General features: G+C 41.2%; 1 protein-coding gene across 1 annotated transcript in view; it reads left to right on the top strand.

The window, feature by feature from the left end:
- Positions 1–25,718, top strand: part of epb41l3a (erythrocyte membrane protein band 4.1-like 3a) — a 185,221-nt gene that overhangs the window by 38,455 nt on the left and 121,048 nt on the right. The window contains exons 2-3 of the mRNA XM_060922394.1: positions 22,350–22,501; positions 23,298–23,489. Coding sequence (XP_060778377.1) covers positions 22,361–22,501; positions 23,298–23,489 — 333 coding nt within the window. The 5' untranslated portion in view covers positions 22,350–22,360. The remainder of the gene's footprint in view (positions 1–22,349; positions 22,502–23,297; positions 23,490–25,718) is intronic.

Raw genomic sequence — 25,718 nt, 5'->3', positions numbered from 1 at the left:
TCATAACTTAAGAAAGGAAAAATAAAAATGATGATTTGTGCTAAACAAAAACAAGATATTTACTGCATATTTGGAAAAGTAAATGACAAAATGAATTTATTTCAAAAGTATATCATAGAAACACTCAGCCATACATGAAATAAGCTGGAAAATGAATGCAGGTCGTTTTTGACCCATGTTGTGCATTAGAAGGGTAGTGATACAAAAAGGGTTTTTATTCAAAAAGTAAGAAAGGAAAAAATAAAATAAGGGTGTATGATGATCAAAAACAAGTTAATTGAGGAATACCTTGAATACTGAATCTCATCTCATTATCTCTAGCCGCTTTACCCTGTTCTACAGGGTTGCAGGCAAGCTGGAGCCTATCCCAGCTGACTACGGGTGAGAGGCGGGGTACACCCTGGACAAGTCGCCAGGTCATCACAGGGCCGACACATAGACACAGACAACCATTCACACTCACATTCACACCTACGGTCAATTTAGTGTCACCAGTTAGCCTAACCTGCATGCCTTTGGACTGTGGGGGAAACCGGAGCACCCGGAGGAAACCCACACGGACAACATGCAAACTCCGCACAGAAAGGCCCTCGCCGGCCACGGGGCTCGAACCCGGACCTTCTTGCTGTGAGGCGACAGCGCTAACCACTACACCACCGTGCCGCCTGAATACTGAATGATGGAATTAATTTATTGCAAAGATATAGAAGATAAAAACTCAGCCGGGTCACTTTTGACCCATGTTTTGCATCAAAGGGTTAATAATGTCAATAATTTGACTGCTTTATTGCCATGTGCAGCTTTTTGCTGTGGACTGAAATGTCTAGAGTGGATGAAGGCTACTTTGTCGGTGCATATTGATGTCTGAACTGTCCATCTGTGGTTACTATGGGAATCAAGTCCATTAAGCTGCTCCCATTCACCTGTGTAGTAGTGATGACGTGGGGAGCTTATCATAGCACCGCTGCTGGTCATGCCACAGTGCGAGTGTGACCTACTTTAGTGTTTAGTGCACACAAACACATGCATGCACACGCACGCACAGGCACAGAACTGAAGTGACAGTTACTAAAGTGAATGTTTGTGTTCTCTGAGGCTGACTTTGGATTATCCCGGGTTTTTTTATTTGTTCGTTTTTTAAAATTCATGTGAGAAAAGTATGCAATTATTGAAGCAGAGCAAGATGCTTATTGACAGCTCTTAGCAAACTGGAATTAGATGAGGATTTGTGGAGAGCTTTGCCACCTGGCTACAAAGTTAATCACCCATTAATCAAAAAGTAATGGCTTTGAGGTGCAGTGAGTTAATTGTACAATACCACAATAAAAGCCAAACTCGGACAGTGCTAAAACATTCCTTTAAGATATGCATGAGATGTGCATATATCTGCTGCAGGGCCTTCAAGCATATTTATTTACTATATGTAGTTATTGTGTGTCTGTACTGTCCAGTCACATGATTTCAGATAATGGATGGATGGATGGATGGATGGATGGATGGATGGATATTATGGATTAAGATGGTCATATTTGAGGTTATTATCTGAACACTCTGTTGTTGTTGAACATGCTATATTTATAATTAGTAGGGTTTCCCCCCACAAATATATATATATATGTTATTTACCAGCTGGGAGGTCCGTATGGTGAAATACCGTGACCGAGGTCTTGAAAGTACTGAGCGAGGCCCTCTGGGCTGAGGTCAGTATTCAAGGCCGAGGTCACGGTATTTCACCATACAGACCGACCTTAAGCTGGTAAGTAACATATTAATTTTTTTTTCTTTACCAAATTCTAACAGAAAACGAGAGCGCTCGAAAGGGAAAACCAAGGCAAGCCGTCATTTTGAATCCTCATTCACGGCTGTAATGCAAATTGCTTCCTCCTCGGTATACAAGTGCACTTCCATGGCAGGGGGAAAAAAAAACATTTTGCCGCCTATTGCCTCGGTCACAACCGGCCGTACGTGCTCCTAAGGCCGGTCTACGTGCAAAAAATGCAAGAAACGCACGGAGGGCACGCGCGTGACATGCTGATTTTCGAGCCGTAGACTGGCCGCAGACCGGCCGCAGAGGTTCTTTGTCATGTCAAACAAACTCTACGGGCGCTTATGGTTTTTTCAGGTTGCAAGACAAACTTGCGGCCAACGTGCGTCTTTCTCCATGAACAAAAAAACCGCAGCGATTTGGGAAACGCCAAAAATTGCACGGCCAAAAAATCGTACGTCTGGTTGTGACCTAGGCTTATGTAGTCCCCTATTTATACAAAATTGAGTCATTCAGGATTCAGCCATGTTTTTGCTCGGTGTTAGCAACACTTACAGGTTTTTAGCTTTCTCCTGAAATGTTTTCTTTTATTTCTTCTTCCTCAGGGTAATAAAACTTGCTTTCGCTGTGAAGACTGTCATTATCGTTATCCATGATGTAAAATTAATGCTATTATACTGAGAAATGCGAAAATAAATGTTGACAAAAATTGCTACTACGTTTGTTGTTGTTGTGAACGAGCGAGTCGCCAGAGGTCCATATCTGGGGTCCGTATCGTAGGATACGGACCCGCTCGCCAGCCAATCAGACTGCAGGATTTGATGGAAACCGGACCGCAAAAAAAATAATCAGCAATATTTTTTTCTTTTTTTTAACATTTTCGGACTTAAACTCTTATAGATTATGGTTTTGTAGATTTATTGTTAAAATATAATATCAAATGTGTGTAAATTGCGGCGGCAGGGTGGTGTAGTGGTTAGCACTGTTGCCTCACAGCAAGAAGGTCCTGGGTTCGAGCCCAGCAGCCGACGAGGGCCTTTCTGTGTGGAGTTTGCATGTTCTCCCCGTGTCCGCGTGGGTTTCCTCCGGGTGCTCCAGTTTCCCCCACAGTCCAAAGACATGCGGGTTAGGTTAACTGGTGACTCTAAATTGACCGTAGGTGTGAATGTGAGTGTGAATGGTTGTCTGTGTCTATGTATCAGCCCTGTGATGACCTGGCGACTTGTCCAGGGTGTACCCCGCCTTTCACCCGTAGTCAGCTGGGATAGGCTCCAGCTTGCCTGCGACCCTGTAGAACAGGATAAATGGCTACAGATAATGGATGGATGTGTAAATTGCTTGAATGCTTTTGGCGAATGAATACTGAAATCCTGTACATGGAGGACATTACACGGTTGCACAAAAATATGAAGTTTATCTTCAAGTGGTGAATATATTCAAGAGTGAGCGACGCAAAGTATAAACTTCATATCTTCGTGGCACCGTGTAACGTTTTTTATATTATACTGTATAGACACACACACACACACACAAAAAAAAAAAAAAAGTTGCAAGTTAATCAAAAGAATTTTAATTTTGAACCGGTTTGCCATTTTGACAACGTGCATCTAGTCAACAGGAAAACACTGGGAGTGACATCATCAGAGTGAACTATCAGGAAATATGTCACTCGGATCCGCGATGTATTCCGTATGAAAAATGTGAATTTTTCAACACAAGAAGATAAACCTCATTTCTTCAAGCCATCGTGTGATATTCTTTTTATTACACTACCGTTCAAAAGTTCAGGGTCACTTTGAAATGTCCTTATTTTTGAAAGAAAAGCACTGTTCTTTTCAATGAAGATCACTTTAAACTAATCAGAAATCCACTCTATACATTGCTAATGTGGTAAATGACTATTCTAGCTGCTGGTTTTTGGTGCAATATCTCCATAGGTGTATAGAGGCCCATTTCCAGCAACTCTCACTCCAGTGTTCTAATGGTACAGTGTGTTTGCTCATTGCCTCAGAAGGCTAATGGATGATTAGAAAACCCTTGTACAATCATGTTAGCACAGCTGAAAACAGTTGAGCTCTTTAGAGAAGCTATAAAACTGACCTTCCTTTGAGCAGATTGAGTTTCTGGAGCATCACATTTGTGGGGTCGATTAAATGCTCAAAACGGCCAGAAAAATGTCTTGACTCTATTTTCTATTCATTTTACAACTTATGGTGGTAAATAAAAGTGTGACTTTTCATGGAAAACACTAAATTGTCTGGGTGACCCCAAACTTTTGAACGGTAGTGTATATAGACACATTCACAAACAAAGTACCAAATTTATCAAAACAATTCATCGATTCCTTCACAAGTGACATATAGAGATTTATGTCACGGTTTTGAATCTCCATGTCCCGGATGTAGCTTATATGTAGCTTATATGAAAAATACAAGTAAATTTCCCAGTAAAACACTCGTGTCCTTATATTTAACAGTTATTCCACGAAATCAAGTCGTACATGAGCTGATAGCCGACCAGGCGCATAGCGCCAAGTAGGCTAAAAGCCGTGTACGATAAGATTGAGTGGAATAACCTGTTTTATTCTATCTACATTCACTGGATTTTGAGAAACAGAGCATTTTTATTTTTTGCAAATTCGATAAATGAAAACTTTATACAAAACATCTGACAAAATCATTTCCGCTTAGAATGTAAACAAAACAGAGAAATGACAGTAGCAATTTGTGAAAAATGCAATAATAATAATAATAATAATGCTTGAAAAATAAGAAGATATGTTCTTACCATCAAACACTTTCATTCCGTATTTTGTTGCTTTTTTTTGTATCGTTTGGGGTTTTGTTTTCAAGTAGAGTTTTTATTTTGTCTTCAGTTGGTTCAGCAACACATGCCGCCATTTTGTTTTTCTGTACTCACGGTATCCTTGACTTGCAAGTGACGTCAAAGCAAACTAGAAACCTGGATGTCGGCCATGTTGGTGGATATACAAATGCAGGGTCAAGCGACATTCCATACAAAACATAAGCCAGTATCTCACTGGGCTGCGACAGTCTGCGACTAGTTGGAGACACAACAATTGCGATAAAATATGCAAATTAGTGACAATTTTCACTTGGAATCACACTGAATTGATATTCGCATATTTTACTGCAGTTGTTGTGTCTCCAACTAGTCGCAGGCTGTCGCAGCCCGGCTTTCCCTCGGCAGGCAGGGAAGTAGAGGAAGCCTCATGGAAACTGACTTGAGAAGGGTTCGCGACGGCTTTGTGACACCAGCGACGCATTTGCGGCTATTTTGAGAGAAATTTTGCCGCACAAATTTTTTGAACATGTTCAAAATTTCAGCGACGAAGGAGCGACACTTTGCGACTCATGCGAGGAAATTGAGAAGCCCCGCAAATGTTTCAAGACACTTTTGAAACTCTCTCGCAAATGACGTTCGCAATTTGTCGCAAGCTGTTGCAGCCCAGTGAGATACTACCCTTAGTCATGCGTGCGCAACTCTGTTTGTTTTTCCACTGCTTTAAGTGTTCTTTTAGCTATGCCACATCTTTGTGCTGTATATGGTTGTGGTCACAACAGTACTCGTGACCGTGGCACGTTCCGATTTTTTTAGAATTCCGTCTGTAATTCGGAAAGTCGGCAAGGAAACTCCGAGGCTTAGTACAGAGAGGAGACGAGGGGATCAGGACACTTCGTCCAATGACCATTTCATCCAATAGCTAAGACATTTCATCCAAAGTCATTTTCATACACACTCTCAATTATTTTATATTTCAGGTATTCCAGTGTTCGTGAATGAAAGCCCCGCGAGAGCAATTTGTCGCAAGCTGTTGTAGCCCAGTGAGATACTACCCTTAGTCATGTGTGCGCAACTCTGTTTGTTTTTCCACTGCTTTAAGTGTTCTTTTAGCTATGCCACATCTTTGTGCTGTATATGGTTGTGGTCACAACAGTACTCGTGACTGTGGCACGTTCCGATTTTTTAGAATTCCGTCTGTAATTCGGAAAGACGGCAAGGAAACTCCGAGGCTTAGTACAGAGAGGAGACGAGGGGATCAGGACACTTCGTCCAATGACCATTTCATCCAATAGTTAAGACATTTCATCCAAAGCCATTTTCATACACACTCTCAATTATTTTATATTTCAGGTATTCCGGTGTTCGTGAATGAAAGCCCCGCGAGAGCGCTGCTCTGCGCCTAAAGATTTAACATGATCCAGCCGGCTTTAAAAATTAATAACTCGGCTAACGGGGCTCACAACAAAGCCAAATTTTACAGGCGCCTCCTGTAGAAAAAAGGCTTTTCGAAGCCTCCCCCTTCGAAAGAGCACGGTCTCTGGTCAGTAGGACCACGCCTCAGTCTGGGATTCGCGAACGAGGCCCTTGTGAGAGCACTGCTCCGTGACTGAAGATTTAATATGATCCAGCTGGAAACATAGACATGCAAGCAAGCAGCCTGCAATGACAAGGGAGTTAACTCATCCCAGGGTCAGCAAGTGGCACGGGCTGACGTGGTTACCCCCCTTAGTACACCCTTTAGTGTCGAAGCGCACGTACCATTGCACTCATTTGCTTTACAAAAATGTGTTTTGCTTCGGTCAAATTCCACTGAGAATTCCTCCTTTTTTTTCGAACAAACAAATACCTGAAATATAAAATAATTGGTAGTGCGTATGAAAAATGCTTTGGACGAAATGACCTGTATTAGTACTCGATGGTCGGTAGACGCGTCTTATCTTCAGAAAAGTCTGACTTTTTTTCAATAATGTGGGTCAAAACCACACATATCTATCTTTTCTTTGTATCAAATCTTCGCTCGATCGTTCAAAGAAGAAGACTCGTTAGAAGACCAGTTTAAACTTCAACTTGCAAAATTCAGCTTTCTTTTTAGTTGTCATAAATTACCGCTCCCTCTGTGTCGAAAATTCAATTTTAACCACGACATTCACCCTTATGATACACGTCACCGACGATATCCATATAAACTCATATAAAACAAGTACCGTCCACGACAGTTTCCTTCACCTTGTCCCTGAACTCTGGTCAAAACTACCTGTAAATCTCAAAGACGCCAAATCCATTAAATCTTTTAATTCTAGGGCTAAATACCATTTATGCAAAAAATATTAGTCACTACTTACTGTTCTTCCCCACCTAAACGTTTTAATGGACAATAATACAGTCATGGTACGAGTATATTTATGTAATTTTGCTGTTAACTTTCTTTTTTTTTTCTTTAAATTTTTCCTCTCGATTTGTCCCATATGGTACAATATACTAACATGTATTTTGAGTTTTGATTATTTCTGTATATTTCATTTTTTTTTATTAATTTTACTATTTTTGTCTTTTTTCTCATTTCTCATGACTTTTTTTTTCTTCTCTCTTCTCTTTTTTATTTTTAATAGGCTGTCCTCCAGCCACACAAATGTAAATAATACTATTGGATGTATATAGTTAATTTGGCTGACAGACTATTAGTCTTTGGGGGTCACCTTGGAATCGCGTTTTGTAAATTTTATGTTCAGATATGTGTATGTGTAAATATGAATTTCGAAATAAACCATTCATTCATTCATTTAAATCGTGGTAATACTGAGAAAATTCAGCATCGTTTACAGACACGCTTTCACTGGCTGCCATCCGAGTTGCTTTATATATCCACCATCATGGCGGACGCTCATGACGTAGCACATTTTGATCACGTGGTTGTACCGTAAGTCATCTATATGAGCTGATAGCCTAGTAGTAGAGTAGCCAATCAGAGCGCATGATTACTCATATCCAGTGAATGTGGATAGAATAATATATATTATTCAGGGATATATTGTTTTGGCTCTAAGCTTTGCCAGAGCTCTCTTGCAGCTCGCCTTGTTGCATTTTGTTTGATAAATGAGACGGGACCTCAACAGAATCAGCATCCATTTACTGTGTTTTCAGAAAGAAACTAGAAAGTATATATTTTACAATCTGACATGAATGGAGCAAAAAAAAAAAAAAAGTTCAGCTTGCTCATTAGCAAATGAGAGAAAAACACTTCAAAATAACCCATTTATTTTTAAATAAATATCTTACTCAATTGACACGTTAAACACAGTATTTGCATAAAAAGAAAAATTCTTTATAAAGAGTGCACACTGGGCGGCACGGTGGTGTAGTGGTTAGCGCTGTCGCCTCACAGCAAGAAGGTCCGGGTTCGAGCCCCGTGGCCGGCGAGGGCCTTTCTGTGTGGAGTTTGCATGTTCTCCCCATGTCTGCGTGGGTTTCCTCCGGGTGCTCCGGTTTCCCCCACAGTCCAAAGACATGCAGGTTAGGTTAACTGGTGGCTCTAAATTGAGCGTAGGTGTGAATGTGAGTGTGAATGGTTGTCTGTGTCTATGTGTCAGCCCTGTGATGACCTGGCGACTTGTCCAGGGTGTACCCCGCCTTTCGCCCGTAGTCAGCTGGGATAGGCTCCAGCTTGCCTGCGACCCTGTAGAACAGGATAAAGCGGCTAGAGGTAATGAGATGAGAGAGTGCACACTTTATAGTGTGCAGTATTCGCAATAAATATGACTAAACCCTGAATTCAAATGAGATTTGTTTAGGGCCATTTGTGTAACAATAGATAACAGTACACTAAATATAAAAATATGAGGGGGGGAAAATATGGAAGCGTTATTTGTGCTCACTCAGAGCCATCACTTCTATCGACCTTACTTCAGTGGTTCAATCAATCTGTCATCAGAGAAATGGAAAATGTAATGGATGGCTCCCCTTTTCAACATGATTTGAGCTTCACATATTGTGTGACAGTGATCGGCTCTGACAGTTTAAGCGAAAGAAATTTAACACAGCCATGAGTTCCAAGACTCAAAACGGGTCAGGGTCAAAGAGAATACTTTTGTCATGAACAACAACAACTTTATTCATCACACGCTTGTGAAATTCCTCTCTGCATTTAACTCATCTGAAGCAGTGAACACACACACGCGCACACACACACACACACACACACACATGAGCAATGAGTACACATACATACCCAGAGCAGTGGGCAGCCATGCTAACAGCGCCCAGGGAGCAGTTGGGAGTTAGGTGCCTCACTCAAGGGCACCTCAGCCCAAGGTCGTCCCATATTAACCTAACCGCATGTCTATTTTTTTTTTAACTGTGGGGGAAAACGGAGCACCCAGAAGAAACCCACGCAGACACGGGGAGAACATGCAGACTCCACACAGAAAGGCCCCCGCCGGCTGCTGGGCTCGAACCCAGAACCTTCTTGCTGTGAGGCGACCGTGCTAACCACTACACCGCCGTGCCACCCCAAACAACGCAACCTGTAAAGAATGGAATTGGCCAGTACAAGGAAAAAATATGGAAGCATGAAGATGACACATAGTCGACTCGTGGGTAATATGACAGTTGATCCTGTATATGTCACGCTTCCAGGCTCACCCAACACTCCACTTCCCACAATCCCCGTCACACACCAGTCACTACCACGTGCACTCCGTCAGCCAATCCGGAGACACTTCCTAAGAGTGGTTCCCCGAGTTCTAATCACCATCACCTGTACCTTTTGTTTATGTCTGTATTTATACCCCTTTGTTTGTTGTGTTCTTTGCACAGTATTGCCTCTACATTTCGTGAGCCTACTGAGTGTTTGATTACCTGTGTGTGACCCTTTTTGCCTTCCGTTTTTTTTTCCATTTTTGCCTAGCCCTTGTGTTTGTTTGCCCGTTTCTCTTGCCTACCGATTTTTCGATCCTCGCCTTTTTTCCGATTACGATTCGCCTAGCCCCTGTGTTTAGATTGCCCGTGTCTACTGATTCCTGGTTCTTGGACTCTTGTCTGTTTCCTGATCATGATTTGTCTAGCTCTCGTTACTGTTTCGGATCTCTCGGTATTGACCTGGCCTGGCTTTTGTACATTGTTTTTTTTCATTGTGCTCATTGAAACCTTGAGTTCATTTGACACAGCCGCATTACAGTATCTCATCTCATCTCATTATCTGTAGCCACTTTATCCTGTTCTACAGGGTCGCAGGCAAGCTGGAGCCTATCCCAGCTGACTACGGGCGAAAGGCGGGGTACACCCTGGACAAGTCGCCAGGTCATCACAGGGCTGCATTACAGTATACCACTGAAAAACATAATTCATGGATCAATGTATTTAAATTAAGGGCAGAATTTCCACATAACCCCTTCGGACATAATGCGTACAGTTGTATATATGAAGTTCCATAGCATTTTTCTTTGTGTTTGAAGGGGTTAAGTAAATATCTAGGTTTTATATATTGATATGTCACCAGTCTATCACAGTGCTTGTAATGATGTACATACAGTACCAGTCAAAGGTTTGGACACACCCTCCAATTCAGTGGCTTTTCTTTATTTTTATTAATTAAAAGACACTTCAGAGTGGCACGGTGGTGTAGTGGTTAGCACTGTCGCCTCATAGCAAGACGGTCCTGGGTTCGAGCCCCGTGGCCGGCAAGGGCCTTTCTGTGCGGAGTTTGCATGTTCTCCCCGTGTCCGCGTGGGTTTCCTCCGGGTGCTCCGGTTTCCCCCACAGTCCAAAGACATGCAGGTTAGGTTAACTGGTGGCTCTAAATTGACCGTAGGTGTGAACATGAGTGTGAATGGTTGTTTGTTTCTATGTGTCAGCCCTGCGATGACCTGGGGACTTGTCCAGGGTGTACCCCGCCTCTCACCCATAGTCAGCTGGGTTGGGCTCCAGCTTGCCTGCGACCCTGTACAGGATAAGCGGTTACAGATAATGAATGGATGGATGAATAAAAGATTCTTCGTGTGTGTATGTGTGAGTTCAAATATCTGGGTCAACTCTACCAAGTAATAGAGCGTGCGGAAGAAAAGTGAATAAGAGCGTACAAGCAGGTTGGAATGGATGGAGGAGAGGAGGATATCCGGAGGGATTTGTGACAGAAGGTTACCAGTGAGTGAAAGGGAAAGTGTACAAGGCAGTAGTAAGAGCAGCAATATTGTATGGTTTGGAGACAGTGGCACTGACAAAAAGACAAGAGGCTGAACTGGAGGTAGCAGAGCTGAAGATGTTGAGCTTTTTCATTCGGAGTGACAAAGTTAGACAGGATGAGAAATGAGAATATTAGAGGGACAGCACATGTTGTGGCTTGGAGACAAAATGAGAGAGGCGAGATTGAGATGGTTTGGACACGTACAGAGGAGACATCCAAGGTATACTGGGAAAAGAATTCTGGAGATGGAGATGCCAAGTAGAAGGAAAATAGGAAGACCAAAGATGAGATGAAGGAGGACATGAGGACGGTTTGTGTAACAGAAGAAGATACAGAGGACAGGAGGAGATGCTGGGAGGGACATTATCTGCTGTGGCAACCCCAAATGGGAACAGCTGAAAGAAGAAGAAAAGTCACTTCATGTCTTAAAGTAATGATGGATGTCGTTTCTCTTGACTTAGTTGATCAGTTCTTGACATAATATGGATTACTACAGTTGTGGAATAGGGCTATTTACTGTATTTTAATTATTCACTGTTAGATCTCAAATGCATTAAGAAGGCAAGAAATCGCACTAATTAACTTTTGATGAGGCACCTGTTAATTGAAAAGCATTCCAGGTGACTACCTCAACGGTGGGTGTAGTGGTTAGCACTGTTGCCTCACAGCAAGAAGGTCCAGGTTCGAGCCCCGTGGCCGGCGAGGGCCTTTCTGTGCAGAGTTTGCATGTTCTCCCCGTGTCCGCGTGGGTTTCCTCCGGGTGCTCCGGTTTCCCCCACAGTCCAAAGACATGTGGTTAGGTTAACAAGGGGCAGCCATGGCCTGAGGTTGGGCTGATGTGCCCTTGAGCAAAGCACCTAACCCTCAAATGCTCCCTGGGTGCTGTATCGTAGGTGCCCATTGCTCTGGGTGTTTGTGTGTTTATTGCTCACTTGTGTGTGCATGTGTGTGTTCACTGCTTCAGATGGGTTAAATGCAGAGGTTAAATTTCACTGTGTGCTTAAAGTGCCATTCCACCACTGGATGTATTCTTTGGCATAAAATACAATATATTTTATGACAACATGACTAGACAGAGAAATCTTTTAGCTTCAAAATGATATATCAAACATAATTTTTTGACAACGACAAGTATATTAATTTTGCGACCAAAGTCACCTACCCTTTTAATTTCTGCGCGGTAGTGAAACATGATGTCATCGGCAGGTTCCCCTTCTTGTGTACCACGTCACGTGTGACGTGGCACAGATTATCAGCAATGGCGGATAGAACGCGATTGTCAGCTTCGGAAAAGAAGCGAAGGAAAATAGCAAGTGATGCCCAAAGGAGACGGTCGATGGTGAATATCGGCACAGCAATCGACAAGTGGAAATCGCGTTCTATCCGCCATTGCTGATAATCTGTGCCACGTCACACGTGACGTGGTACACAAGAAGGGGAACCTGCCGATGACATCACGTTCCACTACCGCGCGGAAATTAAAAGGGTAAGTGACTTTGGTCGCAAAATTAATTAATATACTTGTCGTTGTCAAAAAATTGTTTGATATATCATTTTGAAGCTAAAAGATTTCTCTGTCTAGTCATGTTGTCATAAAATATATTGTATTTTATGCCAAAGAATACATCCAATGGTGGAATGGCACTTTAAGTCTGTGCTTGAGTGTACGTGTGATAAATAAAGGCTTCTTGGCTTGGTTCCTTAAGATATTGCCAACAGTGTGCAAAGTGTCATCAAGGTAAACGCTGGCTACTTTGAAGAATCTAAAATATGAAATATTTTTTGTTTGTTAACACTTTTTTTGTTTACCACATAATTCCATATACCGTATGTTCCATGTGTTATTTCATAGTTTTGATGTCTTCAGTATTGTTCTACAATGTAAAAAACAGAAAAACTTGTGAATGAGTAGGTGTGTCCAAACTTTTGACTGGTACTGTATTTCTAATTAATGAGTTTAAACTGATACTCTGTGCATAACCCTGTTATTTACGTATTTATTATACCCCTGCTCCGAAGGAGGGGGGTATACTGGTTTACTTCCGTCCTTCCGTATTTCCGTCCATCTGAAACACCCTTTTTCTCAGCAACCACAAATAACAGCCACTTGGTACCAAACTTCAGCTTGGGGTTCTATACCCTGCATACCGTTTTCAGGTCTGTCGCACATCAACTTCCTGTTTACCGACTGAATGTATTTACGAAACATACAGTGTGGATTTACAAAATTTCTGTAACATTTTTCTCAGCAACTACAAATCACAACTGCTTGATATTTGGTACTGAGCTTCAGCTTAGGGTTCGATACCTTGTATATCGTTTTCAGGTCTGTCGCACATCGACTTCCTGTTTATCGACTGAATGTATTTACGGAACATATAGGGTGGAGTTTGATGCTACTTCAGGAAGCAAAATGCTATTTCAAAGTAACAGTTTACCAAGATGCTATTTGAAATCCCTGGGGAGAACACTGCTCTTTACTTACTTGTTTCAGGGTTAATTATTTGTTGAAGTCAACATTCATAATAAGTGTCCTATTCCTTCGATTGCTTGCATTCTGACATAAGCGAGAGCGGGGGGATACATAAGTGAGCAGTAGCTCACAGTTCATCTTGTTACTTTTTGTTGAACTTACATATTTTACTTTAGTGGAAATTGGCCTTAATTTAAATATGTTGATCCATTAAAGGTGCATTATGTAAGATTAGTCTCCCCCATGACCCTTAGGTCTCTAATGGTTAGGTGGTTTGACATTTTAACGACTCCCGCCTTCTTCACTGGCCCATAAACAAATTTCCTTTTTGCTGGGAGGCTGGGGGAAACTCATGAATATTCTGATTGGCCAGCGAATGTCAATGTTTCACAGTTTAATTTTGACTTTGGAACCCCATCTTGGAGAACACGTATGCAAGAAGGTTAGGTTTTGGATAAGGGTTTTGGAAACAGTTGGTAAATGTTATCTAGTGTGGATACTGATTAATTTATTTTCCATCAAAACAATGCAGTGAGCCAAAAGGCTCTTATTGGCCAAACAGGTAGCACGTTCTTCATTCACGGGCCAATCAGGTAGTGCTTTCCTCAGGAATATTCATGAATTTTCCCCTGCCCTACCCGCAACAAGGAAATACACAGCTGTTAGTGTGTCTATAAAATGATTGATAGCAGGCACATCCAATCACAAACAAGTATTCTGGACCAGAAGTCTGTTTTCCAGACAGTTTTTCTTCAGACTTCATCCATTTTTTGTTTTGTTTTAATCATGCTGTAACTATCTTCCAAATTATTTATACACATAAAGGATAAAAAAGATCAAATATTGCTCCCTTAATTACAACCCCGGTTCCAAAAAAGTTGGGACAAAGTACAAATTGTAAATAAAAATGGAATGCAATAACTTACAACTCTCAAAAACTGATATTGTTTTCACAATAGAACATAGACAACATATCAAATGTCGAAAGTGAGACATTTTGAAATTTCATGCCAAATATTGGCTCATTTGAAATTTCATGACAGCAACACATCTCAAAAAAGTTGGGACAGGGGCAATAAGAGGCTGGAAAAGTTAAAGGTACAAAAAAGGAACAGCTGGAGGACCAAATTGCAACTCATTAGGTCAGTTGGCAATAGGTCATTAACATGACTGAGTATAAAAAGAGCATCTCGGAGTGGCAGCGGCTCTCAGAAGTAAAGATGGAAAGAGGATCACCAATCCCCCTAATTCTGCGCCGACAAATAGTGGAGCAATATCAGAAAGGAGTTCGACAGTGTAAAATTGCAAAGAGTTTGAACATATCATCATCTACAGTGCATAATATCATCAAAAGATTCAGAGAATCTGGAAGAATCTCTGTGCGTAAGGGTCAAGGCCGGAAAACCATACTGGGTGCCCGTGATCTTCGGGCCCTTAGACGGCACTGCATCACATACAGGCATGCTTCTGTATTGGAAATCACAAAATGGGCTCAGGAATATTTCCAGAGAACATCATCTGTGAACACAATTCACCGTGCCAGCCGCCGTTGCCAGCTAAAACTCTATAGTTCAAAGAAGAAGCCGTATCTAAACATGATCCAGAAGCGCAGACGTCTTCTCTGGGCCAAGGCTCATTTAAAATGGACTGTGGCAAAGTGGAAAACTGTTCTGTGGTCAGACGAATCAAAATTTGAAGTTCTTTATGGAAATCAGGGACACCGTCACATTCGGACTAAAGAGGAGAAGGACGACCCAAGTTGTTATCAGCGCTCAGTTCAGAAGCCTGCATCTCTGATGGTATGGGGTTGCATTAGTGCGTGTGGCATGGGCAGCTTACACATCTGGAAAGACACCATCAATGCTGAAAGGTATATCCAGGTTCTAGAGCAACATATGCTCCCATCCAGACGACGTCTCTTTCAGGGAAGACCTTGCATTTTCCAACATGGCAATGCCAAACCACATACTGCATCAATTACAGCATCATGGCTGCGTAGAAGAAGGGTCCGGGTACTGAACTGGCCACCCTGCAGTCCAGATCTTTCACCCATAGAAAACATTTGGCGCATCATAAAACGGAAGATATGACAAAAAAGACCTAAGACAGTTGAGCAACTAGAATCCTACATTAGACAAGAATGGGTTAACATTCCTATCCCTAAACTTGAGCAACTTGTCTCCTCAGTCCCCAGACGTTTACAGACTGTTGTAAAGAGAAAAGGGGATGTCTCACAGTGGTAAACATGGCCTTGTCCCAACTTTTTTTAGATGTGTTGTTGTCATGACATTTAAAATCACCTGGGGGCGTCATGGCTCAGGTGGATGGGGCGCCGTGCTGTGGGTCTGGGGACCTGGGTTCGTTTCCCAATCCTTCCTCGTGTGTGTCTCTCTCTTCTGCTCATTTCCTGTCTCTGTCTGTCAATAATGGAGGTGAAAAAAGAAATTTAAAATCACCTAATTTTTCTCTTTAAATGATACATTTTCTCAGTTTAAACATTTGATATGTCATCTATGTTCTATTCTGAATAAAATATGGAATTTTTAAACTTCCACATCATTGCATTCCATTTTTATTTACAATTTGTACTTTGTCCCAACTTTTTTGGAATTGGGGTTATATTTGTTTTCAGTGTGTTTATAATTATTCTTGATATATATCTGTGTGTGTATGCATGTGTGTGTGTGTGTGTGTGTGTGTGTGTGTGTGTGTGTGTGTGTGTGTGTGTGTGTGTAACACTTTTACATAAGAAACCACCATAATCCACATAGAATGCAGTGCAAGAGAGCAAAAGACTGAATGACACAAAAAACATGATTTTCCATTGGAATAACCGCACTGTTTGTGCAAGAATAAGTGCACAGCATGACATCACTCATCACCTGAAAATCACTCACACTCGTTCTCCTGCAGGAACGTTTTGTTCATCGACTCTCGCCTCCAGTGTGTTCTCATTGGCCAATCCATAATTAGTCATGTGATGAAGTGTTATAGAGGCAAATATAATGACAGAATGCATTATGGAAAAAGCCACTGACTGTGTAGTTCAGGCTCAATGCCTGCTTTCTGTCCTCACTTAACTATAAAGGCTACTGCTGGTAAAATCATGAGCTTACAGTTTTTCAAAATTTATATATAATAACACTCTGTGCCAGTTATTATTATTATTATTATTATTATTATAATACCCCCGCTCCAAAGGGGGGGGGGGGGGGGGGGGGGGCATACTGGTTTACCTCTGTCCATTTGTCCGAAATACCCTTTTTCTCAGCAACCACAAATCATAGCCACTTGAAACTTTGTAGCAAACTTCAGCTTTGGGTTCTATACCCTGTATACCGTTTTCAGGTTTGTCGCACATCAACTTCCTGTTTACCGACTGAATGTATTTACGAAAACTATAGGGTGGATTTACAAAATTTTCATCTCACTTTTCTCAGCAACTACAAATCACAACCGCTTGATATTTAGTACTAAGCTTCAGCTTGGGGTTCTGTACCATGTGTACCGTTTTCAGGTTTGTCGCACATCAACTTCCTGTTTACCAACTTAATGTATTTCCGAAATATATAGCGTGGATTTACAAAATTTTCATAACATTTTTCTCAGCAACTACAAATCACAACCGCTTGATATTTAGTACTAAGCTTCAGCTTGGGGTTCTGTACCATGTGTACCGTTTTCAGGTTTGTCGCACATCAACTTCCTGTTTACCGACTTAATGTATTTCCGAAATATATAGCGTGGATTTACAAAATTTTCATAACATTTTTCTCAGCAACTACAAATCACAACTGCTTGATATTTGGTACCGAGCTTCAGCTTGGGGTTCTACACCGTGTGTACCGTTTTCAGGTCTGTCGCACATCGACTTCCTGTTTACCGACTGAATATATTTACGAAACATATAGGGTGGATTTTGACGCTACTTCAGGAAGCAAAATGCTATTTCAAAATGACAGTTTACCAGGATGCTATTTGAAATCCCTGGGGAGAACACTGCTCTTTACTTACTTGTTTCAGGGTTAATTATTTGTTGAAGTCAACATTCATAATAAGTGTCCTATTCCTTCGATTGCTTGCATTCTGACATAAGCGAGAGCGGGGGGATACGTAAGTGAGCAGTAGCTCACAGTTCTTGTTTATATTTACTTTTAAATTAAAATGTGCTCACTGTTTTATAATCAATAATGATGAAGCAATGGTCATTTCTTGTAGTAGTGGTTTGCGAAAAAAAAAATGTGCATTTGTTATGTCTTTTTATACTTTTCCTGCATATTCAAGAAGAAATTGTATTCAAAGGACAATACTGTGTGTGTATAATGTGATGTTAATTTTTTTTTTTTTTTTTGTTATTCAACTTAGATTTGGCACTGGAGCTTTCTTAGCAAAAAAAAGATCTTTAAAACATTTTACTCCTGAATCTTGTGACCCCGTATTCACTGTTCTGCAACTAGCATTCTAAAATAGTTGTAATGTTAGATGTTAAACATGCAATAGACAGTGACTGTGTGAAGTGATTTTAAATATGCTGTGAATATCTCTCTTCCTACTGCCTGTGATGTTACTCAATACTCGAGGGGTTCTATTTTTAGCTCTCTTTTTTCCAGCTTTGTGCATATTTTAGGAGCTGCGTATGGCATTTACAGCCAGGTTACAGCAACTAGACACCTGAGTCCCAGTTGGCTTTTTGAGCACGTATTATTTGGTATTTCTTGGCCAGTGGGTTAATTAATACACTCAAAAAAATAATTGACCCTAAAAAATAGACTTTATGTAATTTAATCACATGACAATTTTCCATGTAATTCTATCACATAAACTTTAAGTAAATGCTGAGCTTTATGGTACACGTTTCAACCATGTTAAGGTAATGCAAATAAATTACATAATGGTTATGGATTTTTTTAAAATAAACCTTATGTGGATAAATGTTTTTTTAAGATATTTTTTGGGCTTTTTTATTGGATAGGACAGTGTAGAGACAGGAAATGAGCAGGAGAGAGAGACACGGGGAGGGATCGGGAAATGACCTTGGGTCGGAATCGAACCCGGGTCCCCGGATTTATGGTATGGCGCCTTATCCACCTAAGCCACGACGCCCCCATGAGTCAATGTTGAAATTAAAATGATTTTTTGATTCCGCTTGAATTGTGACATGAATTTCACTATCGTGTTTCTGAAATTTTAAATATAATTATTTGTACCAATAAGGTCACGATTTAGTAGGAAGAAGTTTGACACAATGACTGAAAATGTTGCCATCTACTGTGCGGGAGTGTGATGTGCATGTCAGTCCCTACGAGATCTCATCAAGTAAAGTATACATGATTTGTTTAGATATAGTTCGTAGTAGGCCAGTTCAAATAGCGTTTATATGATTTAACTGAATATATTTTCAATTTTATAAACTTTACTTAACCTCCTAAGACCCAAGCTGTTTTTTTTACATGCATTTTTTATTTCTTTTTGCTATTTGGGCTTATTAGAACCTGATTAGAATAAAAACTAAGCATCATCTTTGATAAGATGTACTTTCTGAGAAAAAGTATGTCCACATATGTGGATTCTTGTTCTGAATTTCTAAAAAGTGCTGTCCACGTATGTGACCGCTAGGCCCTAGGAGGTTAAATTTTATGTGTAACTATTTCTTAATATTTACCTGGACCAAGAATCATTTTTTTGAGTGTAGGCGTGCTTTTGAAGTTAACGTGATGTTAAAGGTTTGCATACACATTAGATTATTTACTTATTCATTCATTCAGTTGTACTTATTTGTAACGGGAACCTGTCCCAAGGCCATGCTGTTGTATTTCCTATAGTGTAAAGTGTTATAGGGTTAGTGACCTACTACGTTAGCGTTTATATCACACAACCACCATACGTCTAATCCCTTAAAATAGAGCACAGAGGGAAGGGACATGTCCACCTATCTTTTTGCACAGTGATCCTTCCTCTCATGCTACTATACACTGTACACAAAACTGCACCACATTCACACAGATGAATTATATTGGAAAACAAGCGCAGAATTTTCTTGGTATTTGGTAGTTAGTGGACAGTGTGTATGTAAGCGCATGAATCAAGGCATGTCATTATCAAATGAATTACAGACCTCGTTCTCCAGTAATTTGGGATTCATTTTCTAAATGACTGTTATTAGACTGCTATTATAGTTTTGTAGTATTATAGCAAATGTTATTATAGACCTGTTATTAGAATTGATCCAGATTATTTGATTGGTTTTGGTATTGTTTAGTACATTTCAAGATGACTCTTTCTTTCAGACTGTCTCTTATTAATTGGTGTTCAGTTATGGTTAAAAATTGAAAAAAAGGTTACCAAGCATACTCTGCCATCAGCTATTCGTTCTAAAAATGCACTATCGTTTGGAAGGAGTTGTCTTTATGTCTCAAATCCATGTTTTTTATTTCACAACAGTGTAAAAAGGGATTTTATATTCAGTGTGTGCTAGGTGTCACTCCACCAGGAAATAATTATTGCACTTGAGAAGTAAATGTATCAAACTTTTCATTTCATTGTCAGTATTTTGTATTCCCAATCACAAGACGTGAAATCCTCTAATGTTTGAGGAAATATGTCAGCATTATCCTCTGTGATATTTAATAAATACTGAGCAGTAAGGTATGTTGTGAACACCATCCCAAAGTGTAGCATAATCTTCTTGGTTATAAAATGCACTGTTGATCATTCAGCATTCAATAATTAATAGTATTTAGTATAAATACGCAGGTGATTATAGGAAATCGCGGGCTGATTAATACACAGTGGTGTAGTGGTTAGCACTGTCGCCTCACAGCAAGAAGGTTCTGGGTTCGAGCCCAGTGGCCAACAGGGGCCTTTCTATGTGGAGTTAACATATTCTCCCCGTGTCTGTGTGGGTTTCCTCCGGGGGCTCCGGTTTCCCCCACAGTTCAAAGACATGCAGTTAGGAGCTATTTTATTTTCTCTCCTTTTTTATTTTAATTTTTTTTTCTTTTTTCTGTGTTTGATGTTTGTTTGAGTGTTTTTTGTCCACCGGTTGTGGTGTAGCTCCGGACCCAGTTTTGGGCGTCGGTTCCCTCCAGGCCTTGGTTCGCTGTGGGTGATGCCTGTGCTCCCAGCTATGGACTGCAGTGAGCTCGTTGCTCATTTTAACATCGTGGTTGTCCAGAGCTCTGTGCTTTAATGCTTGGCGTGATGTTCCGAGCGATGTTGCTCGGTAGCGTCGCAGCAGCTGTGGAGGCGGTTTGGGACATACCAGCGCTCTGCGTGGCGGTGCTTCTGTGCTCGCTTTGTGGATCCATGGCGTGGTGTTCGAGCGATGTTGCTGGCGGCGTCACGGTGGCTGTGCTGGAGATGTGGGACTTGTTTTTGTGCACCTTTTGGTGGGACTGTGGCTGCTACACCACTGGAATGATATCCTGACCTCTATTTGGTGGACTTTTTTCTTTTCTTTCTGCCTATTATTGTAAAGCAACCTTGGGTTTTGAGAAAGGCGCTATATAAATTGAACTTATTATTATTATTATTTATTATTATTATTATTAACATCGGGCAGCCAGGGCCTGAGGTTGGGCTGAAGTGCCCTTGAGCAAGCCACCTAACCCACAACTGCTCCCCGGCTCGTTGCTCACTTGTGTGTGCATGTGTGTGTTCACTGCTTCAGATGGGTTAAATGCAGAGGTTAAATTTCACTGTGTGCTTAAGTCTGTGCTTGAGTGGATGTGTGACAAATAAAGGCTTCTTGGCTTGGCTTACAGTGTCTTGCAAAAGTATTCATTTCCCCTTGGTGTTTGTCCTCTTTTGTCACATTACAAGCTGGAATTAAAATGGATTTTTGGAGGGTTAGCACCATTTGATTTACAAAACATGCCTACCACTTTAAAGGTCCAAATTGTTGTTTTATTGTGACACAAACAATAATTAAGATGAAAAAAACAAAAATCTGGAGTGTGTGTAGGTATTCATCCCCTTTCGTATGACACCCCTAAAATAAGAGCTGGTCCAACCAATTCACTTCGTAAATTTGATCTGCCTAGCGGTGGGATGGAGACGCCTTCACGGTTGACCATGCACCAGTTGGAACAATGTCGTTTGTCAAGTCCTCCAGCAGATTAATCTGAGACTGGAGGACGTCCCGGCACTCAGCCATGACCGTGAGAGATGGCGGAGTTAGGTGGCACTGGTGGGCTCAACACCATGTTGGCATGAGGTTTAGGAGGAAGAGGAGGAGATATAGTAGCTGTTTTTCAGCTTTGGGCATTTTAGTTATAAAACCTCCATTGTGTCAAAATATTGCCAGTACTGTCTGTCAGCTACGTACACTACCGTTCAAAAGTTTGGGGTCACTTTGAAATGTCCTTATTTTTGAAAGAAAAGCACTGTTCTTTTCAATGAAGATCACTTTAAACTAATCAGAAATCCACTCTATACATTGCTAATGTGGTAAATGACTATTCTAGCTGCAAATGTCTGGTTTTTGGTGCAATATCTCCATAGGTGTATAGAGGCCCATTTCCAGCAACTCTCACTCCAGTGTTCTAATGGTACAATGTGTTTGCTCATTGCCTCAGAAGGCTAATGGATGATTAGAAAACCCTTGTACAATCATGTTAGCACAGCTGAAAACAGTTGAGCTCTTTAGAGAAGCTATAAAACTGACCTTCCTTTGAGCAGATTGAGTTTCTGGAGCATCACGTTTGTGGGGTCGATTAAATGTTCAAAATGGCCAGAAAAATGTCTTGACTATATTTTCTATTCATTTTACAACTTATGGTGGTAAATAAAAGTGTGACTTTTCATGGAAAACACAAAATTGTCTAGGTGACCCCAAACTTTTGAACGGTAGTGTATGGATTTGCAGTTTGTTGTAGCACCCATACGTTTAGAACATGAAGTAGTTGCAATTTCAAAGCAGTTCCAGAGGTGTAGCCTTGCATACTGTAAATCATAACATCTCTGATGAATGTTGTAGTATCTGGAACTGCACTGCCAAGGCAGCACTTTCTCATTTTTATGCATTCTTGTACAGCATATTCTACAAATATGTGTGGTAACTGATAATACTATGTGTTCTTGCATTTACAATAGCTATGTTAACCACACTGTTGTTGTTCTTGTTACAGTGTAAATTGCCATGACGACAGAGCCAAATTCAGAGGTAGAAGGCCAGCCGGAGCAGCAGGGGGCAGGTGCGGCTCCGCCCCACACAGCCCCACCCATCGACGACCAGCTTCCACCTGCAGCTGCCCACAGCACGCCAGTTAAAAAAGAGCAGGTAGCATTTGGTTTCTAAATCCAATTAGATTTAGATTTGAACTACGAACCTTAGGAAAACCCATGTTCACTGTTCATGTCTACATTTTAAGGCTTGGAGTCTAACAAACATACGTATCCATCCATCCATCCATTATCTGTAGCCGCTTATCCTGTGCAGGGTCGCGGGCAAGCTGGAGCCTATCCCAGCTGACTATGGGCGAAAGGCGGGGTACACCCTGGACAAGTCGCCAGGTCATCGCAGGGCTGACACATAGACACAGACAACCATTCACACTCACATTCACACCTACGGCCAATTTAGAGCCACCAATTAGCCTAACCTGCATGTCTTCGGACTGTTGGGGAAACCCATGCAGACACGGGGAGAACATGCAAACTCCACACAAAAAGGCCCCTGTCGACTACTGGGCTCGAACCCAGGACCTTCTTGCTGTGAGGTACCAGTGCTTACCACTATACCACCCTGCCACCCCAAACGTACATAGTTCATACAGTTTATAATTCTGCTCTTCTTTTAGCTCATGCTCACTCAAACCAAACTACTGCAAAGCTCATCAACCAGTTAGGCTGATAAAATTAAAATAAAAAGCAATATGAGCTTATAGAATGTCAGTTCTTGTTTAAGAACTTGAACATCTCTGCACACGCATACACAAACCGGTAAGATGTATCAAAGTAGTAATGCCTCTGATCCATTACCAGCACCAGTTTAAAGTCTGTTTAGTCTACATGTGTTTGTGAGGTTTTGGAGATTGAACCATGTTCTTTATATTTATATGTTCCCTCGTGAGCAGAACGGTGCAAGAGAGACAGGTGTTGCTGCCCAGGGGAAAACCGATCAGCAGTCAACTGAGGACGAGTCCACCCCCTACAAGTCCACTTCCAGCAAGCTCTCCAAGTCTCCCGTCAAGGTTACCAAGAAGCCAAAAAACATGCAGTGCAAAGTCACACTTCTTGATGGGTCGGACTACACTTGTGTGGTGGAAGTGAGTGAAGTTTCCCGCTTGTAACCCTTTTTCCTTCATAAGAACTAGCCAATATGACTTTTTTCAGACTCATCCAACTTTATTTAAACCTGTTCTTCTATTCTCTGTTTTTCCCATTTACCTCGGGCATCACTTGTTTTTATAGTAGGGTTAGTTAGGGTTTTGATTATAGGGTATAGTAGGGTTTTCAATTTCAATCTCCAATTTACTTAAATAAGGTATTCAAAGGGTGTCATGGACTGCCATCTGCTGAAAGGATTTTTGTACAGGTGTCACACTTAGACAGGTGAGATCGTAGACACTTCTATATGAACCAGAAAGTGCTGGAGTGTACAGTTTTTGAATCCATATAAACACGTTTTTGGACAGCAAATTATGCCAGAAATAACTAGGCATGCAGTGAAGCATCATTTTTATAAAATAACTGATAACCATAAGCTTACATCCTACACCATCACGCTTTCTAGGCTTCCCACCTTTCAGAGGTGGGAGCCAAATTTGTCTCTTTCCAGAGCCTTTTCCAGACACTACCAGGCAATCTGGTAGACTCTTCTGGGTTTACCAGGTACATCTGACTGATGTCCTATGCAACATATTCAACTCACCACCAAACAGTGGTCAGCTGACATCTCTGTTCCTTTCTTTACCCAAGTATTCAGAACATATGACCTCAAATTTGATCACAAAGTCAATCACTTACCTTTGGCCCAGTGTTCTCTGGTACCAAGTGAATTTTTGAACAACCTTGGGCCAAAAAAAAAGTTTAAAAATGAGAATGAAAGCAGAACACAATCTCTCATCTCATCTCATTATCTGTAGCCACTTTATCCTGTTCTACAGGGTCGCAGGCAAGCTGGAGCCTATCCCAGCTGACTACGGGCGAAAGGCGGGGTACACCCTGGACAAGTCGCCAGGTCATCACAGGGCTGACACATAGACACAGACAACCATTCACACTCAATTTAGAGTCACCAGTTAACCTAACCTGCATGTCTTTGGGGGAAACCGGAGCACCCGGAGGAAACCCACGCAGACACGGGGAGAACATGCAAACTCCGCACAGAAAGGCCCTCGCCGGCCACGGGGCTCGAACCCGGACCTTCTTGCTGTGAGGCAACAGCGCTAACCACTACACCACCGTGCCGCCCACACAGAATGTCTGGAATAATTTAAAAGGCAATGTGGAAAAAGTCCTGAAAAGATTTTTCATGAGGAAAAGGAAAGAACCCTGTTACTGTTCAATATGAAACTTGTTTGCTAAGCAGTTGTAATAAGCTAGTTGCATAATAGTACAATACTGCAGAATATGGGCAGCACAGTGGTTAGAACCATCACCTAACAGCAAGAAGCTTCTGGGTTTGAGCCCAGCGTCCAACCGAGGCCTTTCTGTGTGGAGTTTACATGTTCTTCCACGTGTCTGCATTGGGTTTCCTCTGGGTGCTCCACAGTTCAAAGACAAAATACCCAGCCACTGGGGATGCACAAGCCCAGCTGTTCCCAAGTACGGATAGATCGGGGAGGGCTGCATCAAGAAGGGCATCTGGTGTAAAAACTATGCCAAAGCAAATATGTGGATCGTACACTGGACGATCTGCTGTGGTGACCCGAAAGAAGAAAATACTGCAGAATGTGGATACAACTAATTTCATCCATATCTGTATATATGACTGAGAATCATATCACAGATATGATTACATTAATACTTAAAGCAAAAATATATTTTGTATCTCATTTTCATCTCAATTATTAAAAATATAAATTATGCATCTCGTTGCTCATTGAAGGTTGCTCATATGAAAATGCATAAAAAAAGTCATCCATAATGTACGTGTAACTGAGTTATAGTATTGAAATGTAGCTGTAATTAATTCCTCATAGAGTGGCCTTCTGTTTTATCTAGTTGAATTTGAGGTAAATGCCGCTACACTCAGTGATATGTTTCCTAATTACTCTTTCCAATCACATAAAGAGTCTCTTGCAAACCAACATTTTTAGACTGTCCTACTGCTTCCATAGATTTGAATTCCATCTGTCAGGCTGTATAAATCTGTCAAGCTGCATTTATATCTTGTAGTTGCTGTCTGTATAGGACAGTTGTGCGTGCTAAATGACTTCTGCCAAGAACAAGAATCCAAACTACTCAATGCAGTTTTAGCTTCAGTGATTGTATCTGTACTGGAAAGATGATTCAGCTTTCTTGCTTATAAAATATCATTTCAAAGACCTCTA

The sequence above is a fragment of the Neoarius graeffei genome, chromosome 5 (genome assembly GCF_027579695.1).
Source record: "Neoarius graeffei isolate fNeoGra1 chromosome 5, fNeoGra1.pri, whole genome shotgun sequence".
NCBI classification, from domain to species: Eukaryota; Metazoa; Chordata; class Actinopteri; order Siluriformes; family Ariidae; genus Neoarius; species Neoarius graeffei.
Note: the sequence above shows the minus strand (reverse complement) of the source record. Positions and strands in the feature narration are given on the sequence as shown.